Source organism: Oncorhynchus mykiss, chromosome 21, assembly GCF_013265735.2.
Source record: "Oncorhynchus mykiss isolate Arlee chromosome 21, USDA_OmykA_1.1, whole genome shotgun sequence".
NCBI classification, from domain to species: domain Eukaryota; kingdom Metazoa; phylum Chordata; class Actinopteri; order Salmoniformes; family Salmonidae; genus Oncorhynchus; species Oncorhynchus mykiss.
This window is the reverse complement of record NC_048585.1, coordinates 7,817,464-7,839,380: the sequence shown is the minus strand read 5'-3', so window position 1 is coordinate 7,839,380 and position 21,917 is coordinate 7,817,464. Positions and strand designations below refer to the sequence as shown.

Below are 21,917 nucleotides of genomic sequence, written 5' to 3'. Positions count from 1 at the left end.
TTGTCTGTCATCAGATATCCTGGAGGTGAGACAGAAGCCCATCCTGATGACATAGCAGATCAGAGCTCCAGTCCTCCTAACTGCCCCAGAGCCTCCCTACGAAGTGCCTTCCTGCATCAGGCACCACTACAAACCAGTGGTGAGATGGAAAACTACAGCAACACTACCACCATCTGTTGGTGAGATGGAGGAAGTACAGCAACCCTACCACCATCTGGTGGTGAGATGGAGGAATTACAGCAACACTACCACCATCTGGTGGTGAGATGGAGGAATTACAGCAACACTACCACCATCTGGTGGTGAGATGGAGGAATTACAGCAACACTACCACCATCTGGTGGCGAGACAGAGAACTACAACCAAACCTGGAGTCAATGGCAAGAGGTGACTAAAAAACAACTTTGGAACAATGAAAACCAGCCAATCAAAAAAGTGCCTCTTCCCTGTCATGTTCCTGCTCGATGAGGATTCGCCGGTGGGTGTGAGGCGGTCGCCAGGGAAACGGGCATAGCAACCCACCTGTCCTGTCAGGATCACAATGGTCGTGAAGTGCAGTACCATTGGCTGAACTCTGACCTGGAACTAAAATTATTTAGAATGTCTCTGGACGAATCTAAAATGGAACTCTCTTCCCAGTTTAGTGCACTAACGTTGGCCTTAGCCCTGTGTGGACTCTGATCTAAAGTAGTGCTCTGTAAAAGGGAATAGGGTGCCATTTTGGACAACGTCTCCTGTTTTCTTGTAAATATCCTGCTGCTTAACTATTCACTGATAAGCCTTTAGGAAAGGTTACGCTTCTTCTGATGGGAACATAAAGCTTCTGTCTGTTTTGTCGTTGCGTGTTTGTGTTTCTGTCTGCGAGGCGGGGAAGGTTAAAGGGAGTGTGTGTCTGTGTGTCTAACATCGTTGTCTAAGTCCCAGGGCTTTGTGGATGTGCTGCCTTCAGTCTATCAGCACACCACTGGCACATAAAGGATGTTACTCTGAGACCAGAAGGGCACCGTATTGACCAGGGAGTAGGCTTCCATCAGGCTCACAGTCTGGAGACCCTTCAACTCTTCAGTTTAACGTGACGAACTTTCAACAGGGAACCGAAATTATCATCTATATAGAAAAATTAAAAAACAATGATGTGGAAATTCACACACACACACACACACGTGTGAGAAAGTTTTTCCTCAGCACTGGAACAAGATGGCTGAATATAGAAACGCAGGGCCTGCTGATACTCAGCTTTAGTAGCGGTAAGATACTAAACCCTGTTTCTGTCTGGTCTCGTCCCCAGGCTGCTGTTATGTAGAGCCTGGTGACTGTGGGACTGTCTGGAACTAAGGGGGTGTGGATTTACTGAGTGATATGCTAATCAATTCCAATTCTGGAGCGACTCACACGACTATGAGGAGAAGGGGGAGGGAGCGAGCCTGGGATAGTTGTATTTATGGAAGCCCATTCCTGCCACACAAAATATAATTAAATGTCGACACTGCCTCAACATTTTGAGCTTCTAACTAAAACCATTTAGACAGAACATACATACACTACATGGACAAAAGTATGTGGACACCTGGTCGTCAAACATCTCATTTCAAAATCATGAGCATTAGTATGGAGTTGGGTCTCCCCCAACTGGTTCTGTGCAGGCCAGTCAAGTTCTTCCACACCGATCTCGACACACCACTTTTGTATGGACCTGACTTTGTGCACAGGGGGCATTGTCATGCTGAAACAGGAAAGGGCCTTCCCCAAACTGCTTCCATAGTTAGTTAGTTTGGAACTCGGTAGCGAGTGTTGCCACGGGCTTCAGCACTCGGCGGTCCCGTTCTGTGGTCTACCACAGCCGTTGTTGCTCCTAGACGTTTCCACTTCACAATAGCAGCACTTACAGTTGACCGGGGGCAGCTCTAGCAGGGCAGAAATTTGACCAACTGACTTGTTGGAAAGGTGCCACATTGAAGGTCACTGAGCTCTTCAGTATGGCCATTCTACTGCCAATGTTTGTCTATGGAGATTGCATGGCTGTGTGCTCGATTTTATACACCTGTCAGCAACGGGTGTGGCTGAAATAGCCAAATCCACTCATTTGAAGGGGTGTCCACATACTTCTGTGTATATACATACTCTGTGTTTCTTCATTTGTAGCATTATGTGGTGAATTATATGAGTCCATTGCTGAACTGGCATTTGTCCCAACACTTTATATTGTTTATTAAAATAATTGACACAAAAGCACCGAAAAGAGGGACAAATTACTGGTGTTAAGACTGATTCGCCTCATGATTTGATTGGTCAACTCCTGCTTCAGTCTGATAAACCACAGCTGTCCTAGAGTAGCCTACCGATAAACCACAGCTGTCCTAGAGTAGCCTACTGATAAACCACAGCTGGTCTAGAGTAGTCTACTGATAAACCACAGCTACAGGTAGCCTACTGATAAACCACAGCTGCAGGTAGCCTACTGATAAACCACAGCTACAGGTAGCCTACTGATAAACCACAGCTACAGGTAGCCTACTGATAAACCACAGCTACAGGTAGCCTACTGATAAACCACAGCTACAGGTAGCCTACTGATAAACCACAGCTACAGGTAGCCTACTGATAAACCACAGCTACAGGTAGCCTACTGATAAACCACAGCTACAGGTAGCCTAGACAAGCCTTTGCACCCAGATCCCCTCTGGTCATGTATTACAGTCTAAAATAGGACTATTTACTGTATGTGTTAATAAGAGAGAATGTGATCAAATTGGTTTCCTATTCAAACTGTGGGTGGCTGAGCTACCTAGACCGTATCAACACAATAGTGAAGACATTGTGACTTTTATTTCCAGATGATACAACCCTGCATACCTGTGACCAGTCCTGGTCATTCTACTGTCACAGTCCTGGTCACAGTCCTGGTCACAGTCCTGGTCATTCTACTGTCACAGTCCTGGTCACAGTCCTGGTCATTCTACTGTCACAGTCCTGGTCATTCTACTGTCACAGTCCTGGTCACAGTCCTGGTCACAGTCCTGGTCATTCTACTGTCACAGTCCTGGTCATTCTACTGTCACAGTCCTGGTCACAGTCCTGGTCATTCTACTGTCACAGTCCTGGTCATTCTACTGTCACAGTCCTGGTCATTCTACTGTCACAGTCCTGGTCACAGTCCTGGTCATTCTACTGTCACAGTCCTGGTCACAGTCCTGGTCATTCTACTGTCACAGTCCTGGTCACAGTCCTGGTCATTCTACTGTCACAGTGCTGGTCATTCTACTGTCACAGTCCTGGTTACTCTACTGTCACAGTCCTGGTCATTCTACTGTCACAGTCCTGGTCACAGTCCTGGTCACAGTCCTGGTTATTCTACTGTCACAGTCCTGGTCATTCTACTGTCACAGTCCTGGTCATTCTAACCCTATGACCTGACGAGAAAATATCTGGCCCCATCATAGTCCACATAGTCATTTTTTATTACTGTCATATCATACTACTAGGGCCTGGAGTTTTACCTGGTTTATTACGGTGTCATATCATACTACTAGGGTCTGGAGTTTTACCTGGTTTATTACGGTCATATCATACTACTAGGGCCTGGAGTTTTACCTGGTTTATTACTGTCATATCATACTAGGGTCTGGAGTTTTACCTGGTTTATTACTGTCATATCATACTAGGGTCTGGAGTTTTACCTGGTTTATTACTGTCATATCATACTACTAGGGTCTGGAGTTTTACCTGGTTTATTACTGTCATATCATATACTAGGGTCTGGAGTTTTACCTGGTTTATTACTATGTCATATCATACTCCTAGGGCCTGGAGTTTTACCTGGTTTATTACTGTGTCATATCATACTACTAGGGTCTGGAGTTTTACCTGGTTTATTACTATGTCATATCATACTAGGGTCTGGAGTTTTACCTGGTTTATTACGGTCATATCATACTACTAGGGTCTGGAGTTCTCCCTGGTTTATTACTATGCCACTTACTATGCCACTATGCCAAGGTGGTTTCTGAGTGGAGTCCAGCGGGCTCTCTGGCCCAAAGCTGTAGAGAGAACCCCCCCCCCCTGTCTCAGTATTATAACTGCTGGTCCAAAGCTGTAGAGAGAACCCCCCCCCCCGTCTCAGTATTATAACTGCTGGTCCAGAGCTGTAGAGAGGAACCTCTACCGACCACCACCAGGCGGTCCCGGCCACCAGGCGGTCCCGGCCGACCACCAGGCGGTCCCGGCCGACCACCAGGCGGTCCCGGCCGACCACCAGGCGGTGCCGGCCGACCACCAGGCGGTGCCGGCCGACCACCAGGCGGTCCCGGCCGACCACCAGGCGGTACCGGCCGACCACCAGGCGGTACCGACCACCAGGCGGTACCGACCGACCACCAGGCGGTACCGACCGACCACCAGTGACAAGAAAAACAAGTGCTACCCGTTGAATTGTTGATGAATTTATTCCCCATGTTAAATCAATGACTACAAAATGTTTCAGACAGGCGACGGCTGCATTGCCTCACCTCAGCGACAGACAAAAAGGACACTTGGAAACAACCAAACCTAGAGACGAAGGAAAGAGCATCCTTTCACACCAACTGATGATGCCTTGTGGAAAACAGACTGTGACCTTACAGGCCCTCTCCCTGCATCCAAAATGGTGTGCTTCTTTTGAGCAGCTCTAGAAATATATATATATAATGCCTCTGAGAGGCTGTGAAGGGAGACATATTCTCAAAGAAAGACAATTACTGAAGCAGACATTCCCTTTCGAGACAGTTGTGGGTGAACCGGCGGCCATTTTGAGTGAGTGTAATTCCACGAGGGAGATGGAGTCCATTTCCTCAGACAGGTACACAGTTATGGGTGAACCCGGCGGCCATTTTGAGTGAGTGTAATTCCACGAGGGAGATGGAGTCCATTTCCTCAGACAGGTACACAGTTATGGGTGAACCCGGCGGCCATTTTGAGTGAGTGTAATTCCACGAGGGAGATGGAGTCCATTTACTCAAGACAGGTAAAATAATGAATCTCACTCCAGCACAACATATTCCCATTTATCTGTTACAATAAATACAGTCTTACAAAAAAAAAAAAATGAACAAACATTCAGTAGAAACACACAGACAGACAACACTAGGTTTAGGCAGTGAAAGGTGAGAACTAACTAGATGCTGTTGGGGAGGGGAGGGTTTATCTAGTTCTCAGATGATCTGCTAAAACTGACCCAGTCTTGCATTAACATAAAGGGCCTGCGGCTAAAATGGCTCCCTATTCCCTACATAGTGCACTACTTTTGACCAGGGCCCTATGGGGGGGGAAACCCTATTCCCTACATAGTGCACTACTTTAGACCAGGGCCCTATGGGGGAACCCTATTCCCTACATAGTGCACTACTTTTGACCATGGCCCTATGGGGGGGGGGGGGGGGGGGGGGGGGGGGGGGGGGGAACCCTATTCCCTACATAGTGCACTACTTTAGACCAGGGCCCTATGGGGGGGGGGGGGGGGACCCTATTCCCTACATAGTGCACTAGATAGGGAATAGGGAGCCATTTGAAATGAACCCTCATCGACACACCCCTTTGAAAACACGGTTGAACTCCTCAAGTTATCCTCGGAGAGCTGGACAGAGAGCAGGTGGGGGAAAAAAAACACAGTCCCTCGTCATACTAGTCTACCACACTTTAATTAAAGGTCTCCTCTTGTCCACAACCAGAAGAACCCACAGTATCGCCAACAGTTTAAAACATCAGCCTGCTTCCCTGTCGTCTTTCAACTCAAACTATAGCAGCAGTATTCAATCTAGACGGAATGTTACTGAACCCCCCCAACGACAAGATGAATGGATATGGGTCATTCAACAAGTCTCGTGTCTGCTAGGAGCAAGACAGTGGAGCCCAGTGGACTTTCACAGTAATAATCACAACCATATTTTACAACTAAAAATGTGTGTTGCTACACAACGCATGCAAATAAAACATTTCAACGGTCACATGTACGTCTCTGGGTTACAGTGTGTCTAGTCCAGGTGTGTCTAGTCCAGGTGTGTCTAGTCCAGGTGTGTCTAGTCCAGGTGTGTCTCTGGGTTACAGTGTGTCTAGTCCAGGTGTGTCTAGTCCAGGTGTGTCTAGTCCAGGTGTGTCTAGTCCAGGTACGTCTCTGGGTTACAGTGTGTCTAGTCCAGGTGTGTCTAGTCCAGGTGTGTCTAGTCCAGGTGTGTCTCTGGGTTACAGTGTGTCTAGTCCAGGTGTGTCTAGTCCAGGTGTGTCTAGTCCAGGTGTGTCTAGTCCAGGTACGTCTCTGGGTTACAGTGTGTCTAGTCCAGGTGTGTCTAGTCCAGGTGTGTCTAGTCCAGGTGTGTCTCTGGGTTACAGTGTGTCTAGTCCAGGTGTGTCTCTGGGTTAGTGTGTCTAGTCCAGGTGTGTCTAGTCCAGGTGTGTCTAGTCCAGGTGTGTCTAGTCCAGGTACGTCTCTGGGTTACAGTGTGTCTAGTCCAGGTGTGTCTAGTCCAGGTGTGTCTAGTCCAGGTGTGTCTCTGGGTTACAGTGTGTCTAGTCCAGGTGTGTCTCTGGGTTAGTGTGTCTAGTCCAGGTGTGTCTCTGGGTTACAGTGTGTCTAGTCCAGGTGTGTCTAGTCCAGGTGTGTCTCTGTGTTACAGTATGTCTAGTCCAGGTGTGTCTAGTCCAGGTGTGTCTAGTCCAGGTGTGTCTAGTCCAGGTGTGTCTCTGGGTTACAGTGTGTCTAGTCCAGGTGTGTCTAGTCCAGGTGTGTCTCTGTGTTACAGTATGTCTAGTCCAGGTGTGTCTAGTCCAGGTGTGTCTAGTCCAGGTGTGTCTCTGGGTTACAGTGTGTCTAGTCCAGGTGTGTCTAGTCCAGGTGTGTCTAGTCCAGGTGTGTCTAGTCCAGGTACGTCTCTGGGTTACAGTGTGTCTAGTCCAGGTGTGTCTAGTCCAGGTGTGTCTAGTCCAGGTGTGTCTCTGGGTTACAGTGTGTCTAGTCCAGGTGTGTCTCTGGGTTAGTGTGTCTAGTCCAGGTGTGTCTAGTCCAGGTGTGTCTAGTCCAGGTGTGTCTAGTCCAGGTACGTCTCTGGGTTACAGTGTGTCTAGTCCAGGTGTGTCTAGTCCAGGTGTGTCTAGTCCAGGTGTGTCTCTGGGTTACAGTGTGTCTAGTCCAGGTGTGTCTCTGGGTTAGTGTGTCTAGTCCAGGTGTGTCTCTGGGTTACAGTGTGTCTAGTCCAGGTGTGTCTAGTCCAGGTGTGTCTCTGTGTTACAGTATGTCTAGTCCAGGTGTGTCTAGTCCAGGTGTGTCTAGTCCAGGTGTGTCTAGTCCAGGTGTGTCTCTGGGTTACAGTGTGTCTAGTCCAGGTGTGTCTAGTCCAGGTGTGTCTCTGTGTTACAGTATGTCTAGTCCAGGTGTGTCTAGTCCAGGTGTGTCTAGTCCAGGTGTGTCTCTGGGTTACAGTGTGTCTAGTCCAGGTGTGTCTAGTCCAGGTGTGTCTAGTCCAGGTGTGTCTCTGGGTTACAGTGTGTCTAGTCCAGGTGTGTCTAGTCCAGGTGTGTCTCTGGGTTACAGTGTGTCTAGTCCAGGTGTGTCTCTGGGTTACAGTATGTCTAGTCCAGGTGTGTCTAGTCCAGGTGTGTCTCTGGGTTACAGTGTGTCTAGTCCAGGTGTGTCTCTGGGTTACAGTGTGTCTAGTCCAGGTGTGTCTAGTCCAGGTGTGTCTAGTCCAGGTGTGTCTAGTCCAGGTGTGTCTAGTCCAGGTGTGTCTCTGGGTTACAGTGTGTCTAGTCCAGGTGTGTCTCTGGGTTACAGTGTGTCTAGTCCAGGTGTGTCTAGTCCAGGTGTGTCTAGTCCAGGTGTGTGTCTAGTCCAGGTGTGTCTAGTCCAGGTGTGTCTCTGGGTTACAGTGTGTCTAGTCCAGGTGTGTCTAGTCCAGGTGTGTCTAATCCAGGTGTGTCTAATCCAGGTGTGTCTCTGGGTTACAGTGTGTCTAGTCCAGGTGTGTCTAGTCCAGGTGTGTCTAGTCCAGGTACGTCTCTGTGTTACAGTGTGTCTAGTCCAGGTGTGTCTAGTCCAGGTGTGTCTCTGGGTTACAGTGTGTCTAGTCCAGGTGTGTCTAGTCCAGGTGTGTCTAGTCCAGGTGTGTCTAGTCCAGGTGTGTCTCTGGGTTACAGTGTGTCTAGTCCAGGTGTGTCTAGTCCAGGTGTGTCTAGTCCAGGTACGTCTCTGGGTTACAGTGTGTCTAGTCCAGGTGTGTGTCTAGTCCAGGTGTGTGTCTAGTCCAGGTGTGTGTCTAGTCCAGGTGTGTGTCTAGTCCAGGTGTGTCTCTGTGTTACAGTGTGTCTAGTCCAGGTGTGTCTAGTCCAGGTGTGTCTAGTCCAGGTGTGTGAATATAAAACTTGTTGTAGACGACCCCTCTGGCATCACATGACAAAATGGCCTCCTATCCCCTTTCTAGTTCACTAGTTCTAGATTACATAGTTGGTAGATAGGGAATAGGGGCCATTCCAGATTGGAGAGTTGTCAGTGAGACAGGCAAGGATAAAGAGGGTTAAAATAAACATGACCTGGGGTGGAGGGGTACAGGACTGGCCCTGGGGTGGAGGGGTACAGGACTGGACCTGGGGTGGAGGGGTACAGGACTGGCCCTGGGGTGGAGGGGTACAGGACTGGCCCTGGGGTGGAGGGGTACAGGACTGGCCCTGGGGTGGAGGGGTACAGGACTGGCCCTGGGGTGGAGGGGTACAGGACTGGCCCTGGGGTGGAGGGGCACAGGACTGGCCCTGGGGTGGAGGGGCACAGGACTGGCCCTGGGGTGGAGGGGCACAGGACTGGCCCTGGGGTGGAGGGGCACAGGACTGGACCTGGGGTGGAGGGGCACAGGACTGGCCCTGGGGTGGAGGGGTACAGGACTGGCCCTGGGGTAGAGGGGTACAGGACTGGACCTGGGGTGGAGGGGTACAGGACTGGACCTGGGGTGGAGGAGTACAGGACTGGCTCTGGGGTGGAGGAGTACAGGACTGGCTCTGGGGTGGAGGGGCTAGGGGTACAGGACTGGCCCTGGGGTGGAGGGGTACAGGACTGGCTCTGGGGTGGAGGGGTACAGGACTGGCCCTGGGGTGGAGGGGTACAGGACTGGCCCTGGGGTGGAGGGGTACAGGACTGGCCCTGGGGTAGAGGGGTACAGGACTGGCCCTGGGGTGGAGGGGTACAGGACTGGCCCTGGGGTGGAGGGATACAGGACTGGGCCTGGGGTGGAGGGATACAGGACTGGGCCTGGGGTGGAGGGGTACAGGACTGGCTCTGGGGTGGAGGGATACAGGACTGGCTCTGGGGTGGAGGGATACAGGACTGGACCTGGGGTGGAGGGATACACGACTGGCCCTGGGGTGGAGGGATACACGACTGGCCCTGGGGTGGAGGGATACACGACTGGCCCTGGGGTGGAGGGGCTAGGGGTACAGGACTGGCCCTGGGGTGGAGGGGCTAGGGGTACAGGACTGGCCCTGGGGTGGAGGGGCTAGGGGTACAGGACTGGCCCTGGGGTGGAGGGGTACAGGACTGGCACTGGGGTGGAGGGGTACAGGACTGGCCCTGGGGTGGAGGGGTACAGGACTGGTCCTGGGGTGGCTAGGGGTACAGGACTGGCCCTGGGGTGGAGGGGCTAGGGGTACAGGCCTGGCCCTGAGGTGGAGGGGCTAGGGGTACAGGACTGGCCCTGGGGTGGAGGGGTACAGGACTGGCCCTGGGGTGGAGGGGTACAGGACTGGCCCTGGGGTTAGTTGATAGGCAGAAGGGTGGAGTTGGGGGCAGCCTGTACCACCCTCCAGGGGGCTCGTCCTCTAAGCTTTCTTCTCCTCCAGTATGTTGTGCAGTTCATCAGCGTCCTCTGCTGTTTTGACCCTGATGAGCATGGCGACAGGGTTGGTAGGGTTGTTGTGGTCCACGACAGGGTTAGGAACACACATCACCATCACGTTGTTCTTTCCCATCCTGGAACAGAGTATGGAGGGCTGGACCATGATGTTCAACAGGATGTTACCTGGAGGAGAGAGAGGGGGAGGGGGGGGGGGGTTATTGATGAGGGCTGGACCATGATGTTCAACAGGATGTTACCTGGAGGAGAGAGAGGGGGGGGGGGGGGGGTTGTTATTGATGAGGGCTGGACCATGATGTTCAACAGGATGTTACCTGGAGGAGAGAGGGGGAGGGGGGGGGGGGGGTTGTTATTGATGAGGGCTGGACCATGATGTTCAACAGGATGTTACCTGGAAGAGAGAGAGGGGGGGGGGGGGGGGTTGTTATTGATGAGGGCTGGACCATGATGTTCAACAGGATGTTACCTGGAGGAGAGAGAGGGGGTTGTTATTGATGAGGGCTGGACCATGATGTTCAACAGGATGTTACCTGGAGGAGAGAGAGGGGGAGTTATTGATGAGGGCTGGACCATGATGTTCAACAGGATGTTACCTGGAGGAGAGAGAGGGGGAGGGGGGGGGGGTTGTTATTGATGAGGGCTGGACCATGATGTTCAACAGGATGTTACCTGGAGGAGAGAGAGGGGGAGAGGGGGGGTTATTGATGAGGGCTGGACCATGATGTTCAACAGGATGTTACCTGGAGGAGAGAGAGGGGGAGAGGGGGGGTTGTTATTGATGAGGGCTGGACCATGATGTTCAACAGGATGTTACCTGGAGGAGAGAGAAAGAGGGAGGGGGGGGGGTATTGATGAGGGCCGGACCAGGATGTTACCTGGAGGAGAGAGAAAGAGGGAGGGGGGGGGGGGGTATTGATGAGGGCCGGACCAGGTTTAATAAGGTTTAATAAGGCTTAATGCGCTAAGGTTTAATGCAGTAAGGTTTAATAAGGTTTAATGCAGTAAGGTTTAATAAGGTTTAATGCAGTAAGGTTTAATAAGGTTTAATGCAGTAAGGTTTAATAAGGCTTAATGCAGTAAGGTTTAATAAGGTTTAATGCAGTAAGGTTTAATAAGGCTTAATGCAGTAAGGTTTAATAAGGCTTAATGCAGTAAGGTTTAATAAGATTTAATAAGGCTTAATGCAGTAAGGTTTAATAAGGTTTAATAAGGTTTAATGCAGTAAGGTTTAATAAGGCTTAATGCAGTAAGGTTTAATAAGGCTTAATGCAGTAAGGTTTAATAAGGCTTAATGCAGTAAGGTTTAATAAGGTTTAATAAGGCTTAATGCAGTAAGGTTTAATAAGGTTTATTGCGGTAAGGTTTAATGCAGTAAGGTTTAATAAGGCTTAATGCAGTAAGGTTTAATAAGGTTTAATGCAGTAAGGTTTAATAAGGCTTAATGCAGTAAGGTTTAATAAGCTTTAATAAGGCTTAATGCAGTAAGTTTTATTAAGGTTTAATAAGGCTTAATGCAGTAAGGTTTAATAAGGCTTAATGCGGTAAGGTTTAATAAGGCTTAATGCGGTAAGGTTTAATAAGGATTAATGCAGTAAGGTTTAATAAGCTTTAATAAGGCTTAATGCAGTAAGGTTTATTAAGGTTTAATAGGGCTTAATGCAGTAAGGATTAATAAGGTTTAATAAGGTTTAATGCAGTAAGGTTTAATAAGGTTTAATGCAGTAAGGTTTAATAAGGCTTAATGCAGTAAGGTTTAATAAGGTTTAATGCAGTAAGGTTTAATAAGGCTTAATGCAGTAAGGTTTAATAGGTTTAATAAGGCTTAATGCAGTAAGGTTTAATAAGGCTTAATTCAGTAAGGTTTAATAAGGCTTAATAAGGCTTAATGCAGTAAGGTTTAATAAGGCTTAATGCAGTAAGGTTTAATAAGGTTTAATGCAGTAAGGTTTAATAAGGTTTAATGCAGTAAGGTTTAATAAGGCTTAATGCAGTAAGGTTTAATAAGGTTTAATGCAGTAAGGTTTAATAAGGCTTAATGCAGTAAGGTTTAATAAGGTTTAATAAGGCTTAATGCAGTAAGGTTTAATAAGGCTTAATTCAGTAAGGTTTAATGCGGTTTAATAAGGCTTAATGCAGTAAGGTTTAATAAGGTTTATTAAGGCTTAATGCAGTAAGGTTTAATAAGGTTTAATAAGGCTTAATGCAGTAAGGTTTAATAAGGCTTAATTCAATAAGGTTTAATAAGGCTTAATAAGGCTTAATGCAGTAAGGTTTAATAAGGCTTAATTCAGTAAGGTTTAATAAGGTTTAATAAGGCTTAATGCAGTAAGGTTTAATGCGGTTTAATAAGGCTTAATGCAGTAAGGTTTAATAAGGTTTAATAAGGCTTAATGCAGTAAGGTTTAATAAGGCTTAATTCAGTAAGGTTGAATAAGGTTTAATAAGGCTTAATGCAGTACGGTTTAATAAGGTTTAATAAGGCTTAATGCAGTACGGTTTAATAAGGTTTAATAAGGCTTAATGCCGTAACGTTTAATAAGGCTTAATGCAGTAAGGTTTAATAAGGCTTAATTCAGTAAGGTTTAATAAGGTTTAATAAGGCTTAATGCAGTAAGGTTTAATGCGGTTTAATAAGGCTTAATGCAGTAAGGTTTAATAAGGGTTAATAAGGCTTAATGCAGTAAGGTTTAATAAGGCTTAATTCAGTAAGGTTGAATAAGGTTTAATAAGGCTTAATGCAGTACGGTTTAATAAGGTTTAATAAGGCTTAATGCAGTACGGTTTAATAAGGTTTAATAAGGCTTAATGTCGTAACGTTTAATAAGGCTTAATGCAGTAAGGTTTAATAAGGTTTAATAAGGCTTAATGCGGTAAGGTTTAGTTAAGTTTAATAAGGCTTAGTAAATTAAAGTTCTATATTTTAATAACATACTCAGGTTGGTATCTTTCACACCACTGAGTACAGTCTAGGTCTCTAGATAAGGTTTAATAGTGAAAGGGTTAGAAAGGTTTAATAAGGAAAGGTTTAATAAGGAAAGGTTTAATAACATACCCAGGTTGGTGTCAGCATTCTCTAGATAAGGTTTAATAAGGTTTATAACATACCCAGGTTGGTGTCAGCGGTCTCTAGATAAGGTTTAATAACATACCCAGGTTGGTGTCAGCGGTCTCTAGATAAGGTTTAATAAGGTTTATAATATACCCAGGTTGGTGTCAGCGGTCTCTAGATAAGGTTTAATAAGGTTTATAACATACCCAGGTTGGTGTCAGCGGTCTCTAGATAAGGTTTAATAACATACCCAGGTTGGTGTCAGCGGTCTCTAGATAAGGTTTAATAACATACCCAGGTTGGTGTCAGCGGTCTCTAGATAAGGTTGAATAACATACCCAGGTTGGTGTCAGCGGTCTCTAGATAAGGTTGAATAACATACCCAGGTTGGTGTCAGTGGTCTCTAGATAAGGTTTAATAAGGTTTATAACATACCCAGGTTGGTGTCAGCATTCTCTAGATAAGGTTTAATAAGGTTTATAACATACCCAGGTTGGTGTCAGCATTCTCTAGATAAGGTTTAATGAGGTTTATAACATACCCAGGTTGGTGTCAGCGGTCTCTAGATAAGGTTTAATAACATACCCAGGTTGGTGTCAGCGGTCTCTAGATAAGGTTTAATCAGGTTTAATAACATACCCAGGTTGGTGTCCGCGGTCTCTAGATAAGGTTCAATAAGGATAAATAACATACCCAGGTTGGTGTCAGCGGTCTCTAGATCAGGTTTAATAACATACCCAGGTTGGTGTCAGCGGTCTCTAGATAAGGTTTAATAAGGTTTAATAACATACCCAGGTTGGTGTCAGCGGTCTCTAGATAAGGTTTAATAACATATCAGGTAGGTGTCAGCGGTCTCTAGATAAGGTTCAATAAGGTTGAATAACATACCCAGGTTGGTGTCAGCAGTGTCTAGATAAGGTTCAATAAGGTTGAATAACATACCCAGGTTGGTGTCAGCGGTTGAATAACATACCCAGGTTGGTGTCAGCAGTCTCTAGATAAGGTTCAATAAGGTTTAATAACATACCCAGGTTGGTGTCAGCATTCTCTAGATAAGGTTTAATAAGGTTTATAACATACCCAGGTTGGTGTTAGCGGTCTCTAGATAAGGTTCAATAAGGTTGAATAACATACCCAGGTTGGTGTCAGCGGTCTCTAGATAAGGTTTAATAACATATCAGGTTGGTGTCAGCGGTCTCTAGATAAAGTTTAATAAGCTTGAATAACATACCCAGGTTGGTGTCAGCGGTCTCTAGATAAGGTTTAATCAGGGTTAATAACATACCCAGGTTGGTGTCAGCGGTCTCTAGATCAGGTTGAATAACATACCCAGGTTGGTGTCAGCGGTCTCTAGATAAGGTTTAATAACATACCCAGGTTGGTGTCAGCGGTATCTAGATAAGGTTTAATCAGGTTTATCAACATACCCAGGTTGGTGTCCGCAGTCTCTAGATAAGGTTCAATAAGGATAAATAACATACCCAGGTTGGTGTCAGCGGTTGAATAACACACCCAGGTTGGTGTCAGCGGTGTCTAGATAAGGTTTAATAAGGTTTAATAACATACCCAGGTTGGTGTTGAATAACATACCCAGGTTGGTGTCAGCAGTCTCTAGATAAGGTTCAATAAGGTTGAATAACATACCCAGGTTGGTGTCAGCGGTCTCTAGATAAGGTTTAATAAGGTTTAATAACATACCCAGGTTGGTGTCAGCGGTCTCTAGATAATGTTTAATCAGGTTTAATAACATACCCAGGTTGGTGTCAGCGGTCTCTAGATAAGGTTTAATAAGGTTTAATAACATACCCAGGTTGGTGTCAGCGGTCTCTAGATAAGGTTTAATAAGGTTTAATAACATACCCAGGTTGGTGTCAGCGGTCTCTAGATAATGTTTAATCAGGTTTAATAACATACCCAGGTTGGTGTCAGCGGTCTCTAGATAAGGTTTAATAAGGTTTAATAACATACCCAGGTTGGTGTCAGCAGTCTCTAGATAATGTTTAATCAGGTTTAATAACATACCCAGGTTGGTGTCAGCGGTCTCTAGATAAGGTTTAATAAGGTTTAAAAACATACCCAGGTTGGTGTCAGCTGTCTCTAGATAATGTTTAATCAGGTTTAATAACATACCCAGGTTGGTGTCAGCGGTCTCTAGATAAGGTTTAATAACATACCCAGGTTGGTGTCAGCGGTCTCTAGATAATGTTTAATCAGGTTTAATAACATACCCAGGTTGGTGTCAGCGGTCTCTAGATAAGGTTTCATAACATACCCAGGTTGGTGTCAGCGGTCTCTAGATAAGGTTCAATAAGGTTGAATAACATACCCAGGTTGGTGTCAGCGGTCTCTAGATAAGGTTCAATAAGGTTTAATAACATACCCAGGTTGGTGTCAGCGGTCTCTAGATAAGGTTCAATAAGGTTTAATAACATACCCAGGTTGGTGTCAGCGGTCTCTAGATAAGGTTTAATCAGGTTGAATAACATACCCAGGTTGGTGTCAGCGGTCTCTAGATAAGGTTCAATAAGGTTTAATAACATACCCAGGTTGGTGTCAGCGGTCTCTAGATAAGGTTCAATAAGGTTTAATAACATACCCAGGTTGGTGTCAGCGGTCTCTAGATAAGGTTTAAATCAGGTTGAATAACATACCCAGGTTGGTGTCAGCGGTCTCTAGATAAGGTTTAATCAGGTTGAATAACATACCCAGGTTGGTGTCAGCGGTCTCTAGATAAGGTTTAATAACATACCCAGGTTGGTGTCAGCGGTCTCTAGATAAGGTTTAATAAGGTTGAATAACATACCCAGGTTGGTGTCAGCCGTCTCTAGATAATGTTTAATCAGGTTTAATAACATACCCAGGTTGGTGTCAGTGGTCTCTAGATAAGGTTTAATAACATACCCAGGTTGGTGTCAGCGGTCTCTAGATAAGGTTTAATCAGGTTTAATAACATACCCAGGTTGGTGTCAGCGGTCTCTAGATAAGGTTTAATAAGGTTTAATAACATACCCAGGTTGGTGTCAGCAGTCTCTAGATAAGGTTTAATAACATACCCAGGTTGGTGTCAGTGGTCTCTAGATAAGGTTCAATAAGGTTTAATAACATACCCAGGTTGGTGTCAGCGGTCTCTAGATAAGGTTTAATGAGGTTGAATAACATACCCAGGTTGGTGTCAGCGGTCTCTAGATAAGGTTTAATAAGGTTTAATAACATACCCAGGTTGGTGTCAGCGGTCTCTAGATAATGTTTAATCAGGTTTAATAACATACCCAGGTTGGTGTCAGCGGTCTCTAGATAATGTTTAATAAGGTTTAATAACATACCCAGGTTGGTGTCAGCGGTCTCTAGATAATGTTTAATCAGGTTTAATAACATACCCAGGTTGGTGTCAGCGGTCTCTAAATCAGGTTTAATAACATACCCAGGTTGGTGTCAGCGGTCTCTAGATAAGGTTTAATCAGGTTTAATAACATACCCAGGTTGGTGTCAGCGGTCTCTAGATAAGGTTTAATAAGGTTGAATAACATACCCAGGTTGGTGTCAGCGGTCTCTAGATAAGGTTCAATAAGGTTTAATAACATACCCAGGTTGGTGTCAGCAGTCTCTAGATAAGGTTTAATAAGGTTTATAACATACCCAGGTTGGTGTCAGCAGTCTCTAGATAAGGTTTAATAACATACCCAGGTTGGTGTCAGCGGTCTCTAGATCAGGTTTAATAACATACCCAGGTTGGTGTCAGCGGTCTCTAGATAAGGTTTAATCAGGTTGAATAACATACCCAGGTTGGTGTCAGCGGTCTCTAGATAAGGTTTAATAACATACCCAGGTTGGTGTCAGCGGTCTCTAGATAAGGGTTAATCAGGTTTAATAACATACCCAGGTTGGTGTCAGCAGTCTCTAGATAAGGTTTAATAAGGTTTATAACATACCCAGGTTGGTGTCAGCGGTCTCTAGATAAGGTTTAATCAGGTTTATAACATACCCAGGTTGGTGTCAGCTGTCTCTAGATAAGGGTTAATCAGGTTTAATAACATACCCAGGTTGGTGTCAGCGGTCTCTAGATAAGGTTCAATAAGGTTGAATAACATACCCAGGTTGGTGTCAGTGGTCTCTAGATAAGGTTTAATCAGGTTTATAACATACCCAGGTTGGTGTCAGCGGTCTCTAGATAAGGTTTAATAAGGTTGAATAACATACCCAGGTTGGTGTCAGTGGTCTCTAGATAAGGTTTAATAAGGTTTATAACATACCCAGGTTGGTGTCAGCAGTCTCTAGATAAGGTTTAATAAGGTTTATAACATACCCAGGTTGGTGTCAGCGGTCTCTAGATAAGGTTTAATAACATACCCAGGTTGGTGTCATCGGTCTCTAGATAAGGTTTAATCAGGTTGAATAACATACCCAGGTTGGTGTCAGTGGTCTCTAGATAAGGTTTAATAAGGTTTAATAACATACCCAGGTTGGTGTCAGCGGTCTCTAGATAAGGTTTAATAAGGTTGAATAACATACCCAGGTTGGTGTCAGCGGTTTAATAACATACCCAGGTCGGTGTCAGCGGTCTCTAGATCAGGTTGAATAACATACCCAGGTTGGTGTCAGCAGTCTCTAGATAAGGTTTAATAAGGTTGAATAACATACCCAGGTTGGTGTCAGCGGTCTCTAGATAAGGTTTAATCAGGTTGAATAACATACCCAGGTTGGTGTCAGTGGTCTCTAGATAAGGTTTAATAAGGTTTAATAACATACCCAGGTTGGTGTCAGCGGTCTCTAGATAAGGTTTAATAAGGTTGAATAACATACCCAGGTTGGTGTCAGCGGTTTAATAACATACCCAGGTCGGTGTCAGCGGTCTCTAGATCAGGTTGAATAACATACCCAGGTTGGTGTCAGCAGTCTCTAGATAAGGTTTAATAAGGTTGAATAACATACCCAGGTTGGTGTCAGCGGTCTCTAGATAATGTTTAATCAGGTTTAATAACATACCCAGGTTGGTGTCAGCGGTCTCTAGATAATGTTTAATCAGGTTTAATAACATACCCAGGTTGGTGTCAGCGGTTTAATAACATACCCAGGTTGGTGTCAGCGGTCTCTAGATAAGGTTTAATAAGGTTGAATAACATACCCAGGTTGGTGTCATCGGTCTCTAGATAATGTTTAATAAGGTTTAATAACATACCCAGGTTGGTGTCAGTGGTCTCTAGATAAGGTTTAATAAGGTTTAATAACATACCCAGGTTGGTGTCAGCGGTCTCTAGATAAGGTTTAATAAGGTTCAATAACATACCCAGGTTGGTGTCAGCGGTCTCTAGATGAGGTTGAATAACATACCCAGGTTGGTGTCAGCAGTCTCTAGATCAGGTTGAATAACATACCCAGGTTGGTGTCAGCGGTCTCTAGATAAGGTTTATAACATACCCAGGTTGGTGTCAGCGGTCTCTAGATAAGGTTTAATAACATACCCAGGTTGGTGTCAGCGGTCTCTAGATAAGGTTTAATAAGGTTTAATAACATACCCAGGTTGGTGTCAGCGGTCTCTAGATAAGGTTTAATCAGGTTTAATAAGGTTGAATAACATACCCAGGTTGGTGTCAGCGGTCTCTAGATAAGGTTTAATAAGGTTTATAACATACCCAGGTTGGTGTCAGCGGTCTCTAGATAAGGTTTAATAAGGTTTAATAACATACCCAGGTTGGTGTCAGCGGTCTCTAGATAAGGTTTAATAAGGTTTAATAACATACCCAGGTTGGTGTCAGCGGTCTCTAGATAAGGTTCAATAAGGTTTAATAACATACCCAGGTTGGTGTCAGCGGTCTCTAGATAAGGTTTAATAAGGTTTATAACATACCCAGGTTGGTGTCATCGGTCTCTAGATAAGGTTTAATAAGGTTTATAACATACCCAGGTTGGTGTCAGCGGTCTCTAGATAAGGTTTAATAAGGTTTATAACATACCCAGGTTGGTGTCAGCGGTCTCTAGATAAGGTTTAATAAGGTTTATAACATACCCAGGTTGGTGTCAGCGGTCTCTAGATAAGGTTTAATAAGGTTTATAACATACCCAGGTTGGTGTCAGTGGTCTCTAGATAAGGTTTAATAAGGTTTAATAACATACCCAGGTTGGTGTCAGCGGTCTCTAGATAAGGTTTAATCAGGTTGAATAACATACCCAGGTTGGTGTCAGCGGTCTCTAGATAAGGTTTAATAACATACCCAGGTTGGTGTCAGCTGTCTCTAGATAAGGTTTAATAAGGTTTAATAACATACCCAGGTTGGTGTCAGCAGTCTCTAGATAAGGTTTAATAACATACCCAGGTTGGTGTCAGCGGTCTCTAGATAAGGTTTAATAACATACCCAGGTTGGTGTCAGCGGTCTCTAGATAAGGTTTAATAAGGTTGAATAACATACCCAGGTTGGTGTCATCGGTCTCTAGATAATGTTTAATAAGGTTTAATAACATACCCAGGTTGGTGTCAGTGGTCTCTAAATAAGGTTTAATAAGGTTTAATAACATACCCAGGTTGGTGTCAGCGGTTGAATAACATACCCAGGTTGGTGTCAGCGGTCTCTAGATAAGATTTAATAAGGTTTAATAACATACCCAGGTTGGTGTCAGCGGTCTCTAGATAAGGTTGAATAACATACCCAGGTTGGTGTCAGCAGTCTCTAGATCAGGTTGAATAACATACCCAGGTTGGTGTCAGCGGTCTCTAGATAAGGTTTATAACATACCCAGGTTGGTGTCAGCGGTCTCTAGATAAGGTTTAATAACATACCCAGGTTGGTGTCAGCGGTCTCTAGATAAGGTTTAATAAGGTTTAATAACATACCCAGGTTGGTGTCAGCGGTCTCTAGATAATGTTTAATCAGGTTTAATAAGGTTGAATAACATACCCAGGTTGGTGTCAGCGGTCTCTAGATAAGGTTTAATCAGGTTTAATAAGGTTGAATAACATACCCAGGTTGGTGTCAGCGGTCTCTAGATAAGATTTAATAAGGTGTAATAACATACCCAGGTTGGTGTCAGCGGTCTCTAGATAAGGTTGAATAACATACCCAGGTTGGTGTCAGCGGTCTCTAGATAAGGTTGAATAACATACCCAGGTTGGTGTCAGCGGTCTCTAGATAAGGTTTAATAAGGTTTATAACATACCCAGGTTGGTGTCAGCGGTCTCTAGATAAGATTTAATAAGGTGTAATAACATACCCAGGTTGGTGTCAGCGGTCTCTAGATAAGGTTGAATAACATACCCAGGTTGGTGTCAGCGGTCTCTAGATAAGGTTTAATAACATACCCAGGTTGGTGTCAGCGGTCTCTAGATAAGGTTTAATAACATATCCAGGTTGGTGTCAGTGGTCTCTAGATAAGGTTCAATAAGGTTTAATAACATACCCAGGTTGGTGTCAGCAGTCTCTAGATAAGGTTTAATAAGGTTTAATAACATACCCAGGTTGGTGTCAGCGGTCTCTAGATAAGGTTGAATAACATACCCAGGTTGGTGTCAGCGCGGACTAGCAGCTGTGTCTTTCCGTCTGAGGTGGTTTTCAGATGCAGCGTTCCAACTCCCTTCTCCTTGAACTCCGTCTCTTTCTTATAGAACAGTTTACACCTGGAACACACACACACACACACACACACACACACACACACACACACACACACACACGACTAACGTCAAGTTCACCGTTTGGAACAAACCCATTTCTGAAAAATACTGGACGTGTGTAACAAATACAAAAGCATTGAATTAATTCACTGTTTTATTCACTGTTTCATAAAGCATAAGAATAATTGTACAATTCTAATATAGTCAGTCTTTTCCAGCGTGTTGAAAAAGGTCTTGAAGCAAAACACAACAGGTAAAATATAAACCTGCAAGAGCGTCTGTCAACCGTGAGCCATAATGCATCCCATAATGCATCCCATAATGCATCCCATAATGCATCCCATAATGCATCCCATAATGCATCCCATAATACATCCCATAATGCATCCCATAATGCATCCCCTAATGCATCCCCTAATGCATCCCATAATACATCCCATAATGCATCCCATAATGCATCCCATTGGATAATTCGAAGACAGATCCTACAGATGTATAGAGCTATAATACATCCCATAATCCATCCCATAGACAGATCCTACAGATGTATAGAGCTATAATACATCCCATAATCCATCCCATAGACAGATCCTACAGATGTATAGAGCTATAATACATCCCATAATACATCCCATAGACAGATCCTACAGATGTATAGAGCTATAATACATCCCATAGACAGATCCTACAGATATATAGAGCTATAATACATCCCATAATCCATCCCATAATCCATCCCATAGACAGATCCTACAGATGTATAGAGCTATAATACATCCCATAATCCATCCCATAGACAGATCCTACAGATGTATAGAGCTATAATACATCCCATAGACAGATCCTACAGATATATAGAGCTATAATACATCCCATAATCCATCCCATAATACATCCCATAGACAGATCCTACAGATGTATAGAGCTATAATGCATCCCATAGACAGATCCTACAGATGTATAGAGCTATAATGCATCCCATAATACATCCCATAATGCATCCCATAATACATCCCATAGACAGATCCTACAGATGTATAGAGCTATAATGCATCCCATAATGCATCCCATAATGCATCCCATTGGGTAATTCGAAGACAGATCCTACAGATGTATAGAGCCATAATACATCCCATAATACATCCCATAGACAGATCCTACAGATGTATAGAGCCATATTTTAAATGTTTCTGTAAAAGGAGACCTACTTTCTGGAGTAGAACGCGTCAGCCTCCTTAATCTCCTGGACTTCCACTTTGGGAGGTTCATCCGAGTCCTCCCCGTTTTCATCTACGGGACGACAAGGAAGAGACGGACGTTATGAAGAGCCTCTGATAACCAAACGGACAGAGGAAACAAAAACAGACGGCCTAAATCCACTTTACACTTAGAATATTTACA

General features: G+C 44.9%; 2 protein-coding genes across 8 annotated transcripts in view; one reads left to right on the top strand and one right to left on the bottom strand.

Annotated features, from left to right (window-relative positions):
* LOC110516645 (uncharacterized protein KIAA0930 homolog) overlaps positions 1-2,231 on the top strand; it is a 62,026-nt gene extending 59,795 nt beyond the window's left edge. For both annotated transcript variants that reach the window (XM_036956729.1, XM_036956728.1), the window contains one exon: positions 15-2,231. In XM_036956729.1, coding sequence (XP_036812624.1) covers positions 15-55 — 41 coding nt within the window. In that variant the 3' untranslated portion in view covers positions 56-2,231. The remainder of the gene's footprint in view (positions 1-14) is intronic.
* A 7,234-nt stretch (positions 2,232-9,465) lies between these two features.
* LOC110510398 (nuclear pore complex protein Nup50) overlaps positions 9,466-21,917 on the bottom strand; it is a 29,250-nt gene continuing 16,798 nt past the window's right edge. For all 6 annotated transcript variants that reach the window (XM_036956722.1, XM_036956723.1, XM_036956725.1 and 3 more), the window contains exons 6-8: positions 21,725-21,806; positions 20,401-20,519; positions 9,466-10,028 (exon numbers count right to left, since the gene is read on the bottom strand). In XM_036956722.1, coding sequence (XP_036812617.1) covers positions 9,829-10,028; positions 20,401-20,519; positions 21,725-21,806 — 401 coding nt within the window. In that variant the 3' untranslated portion in view covers positions 9,466-9,828. The remainder of the gene's footprint in view (positions 10,029-20,400; positions 20,520-21,724; positions 21,807-21,917) is intronic.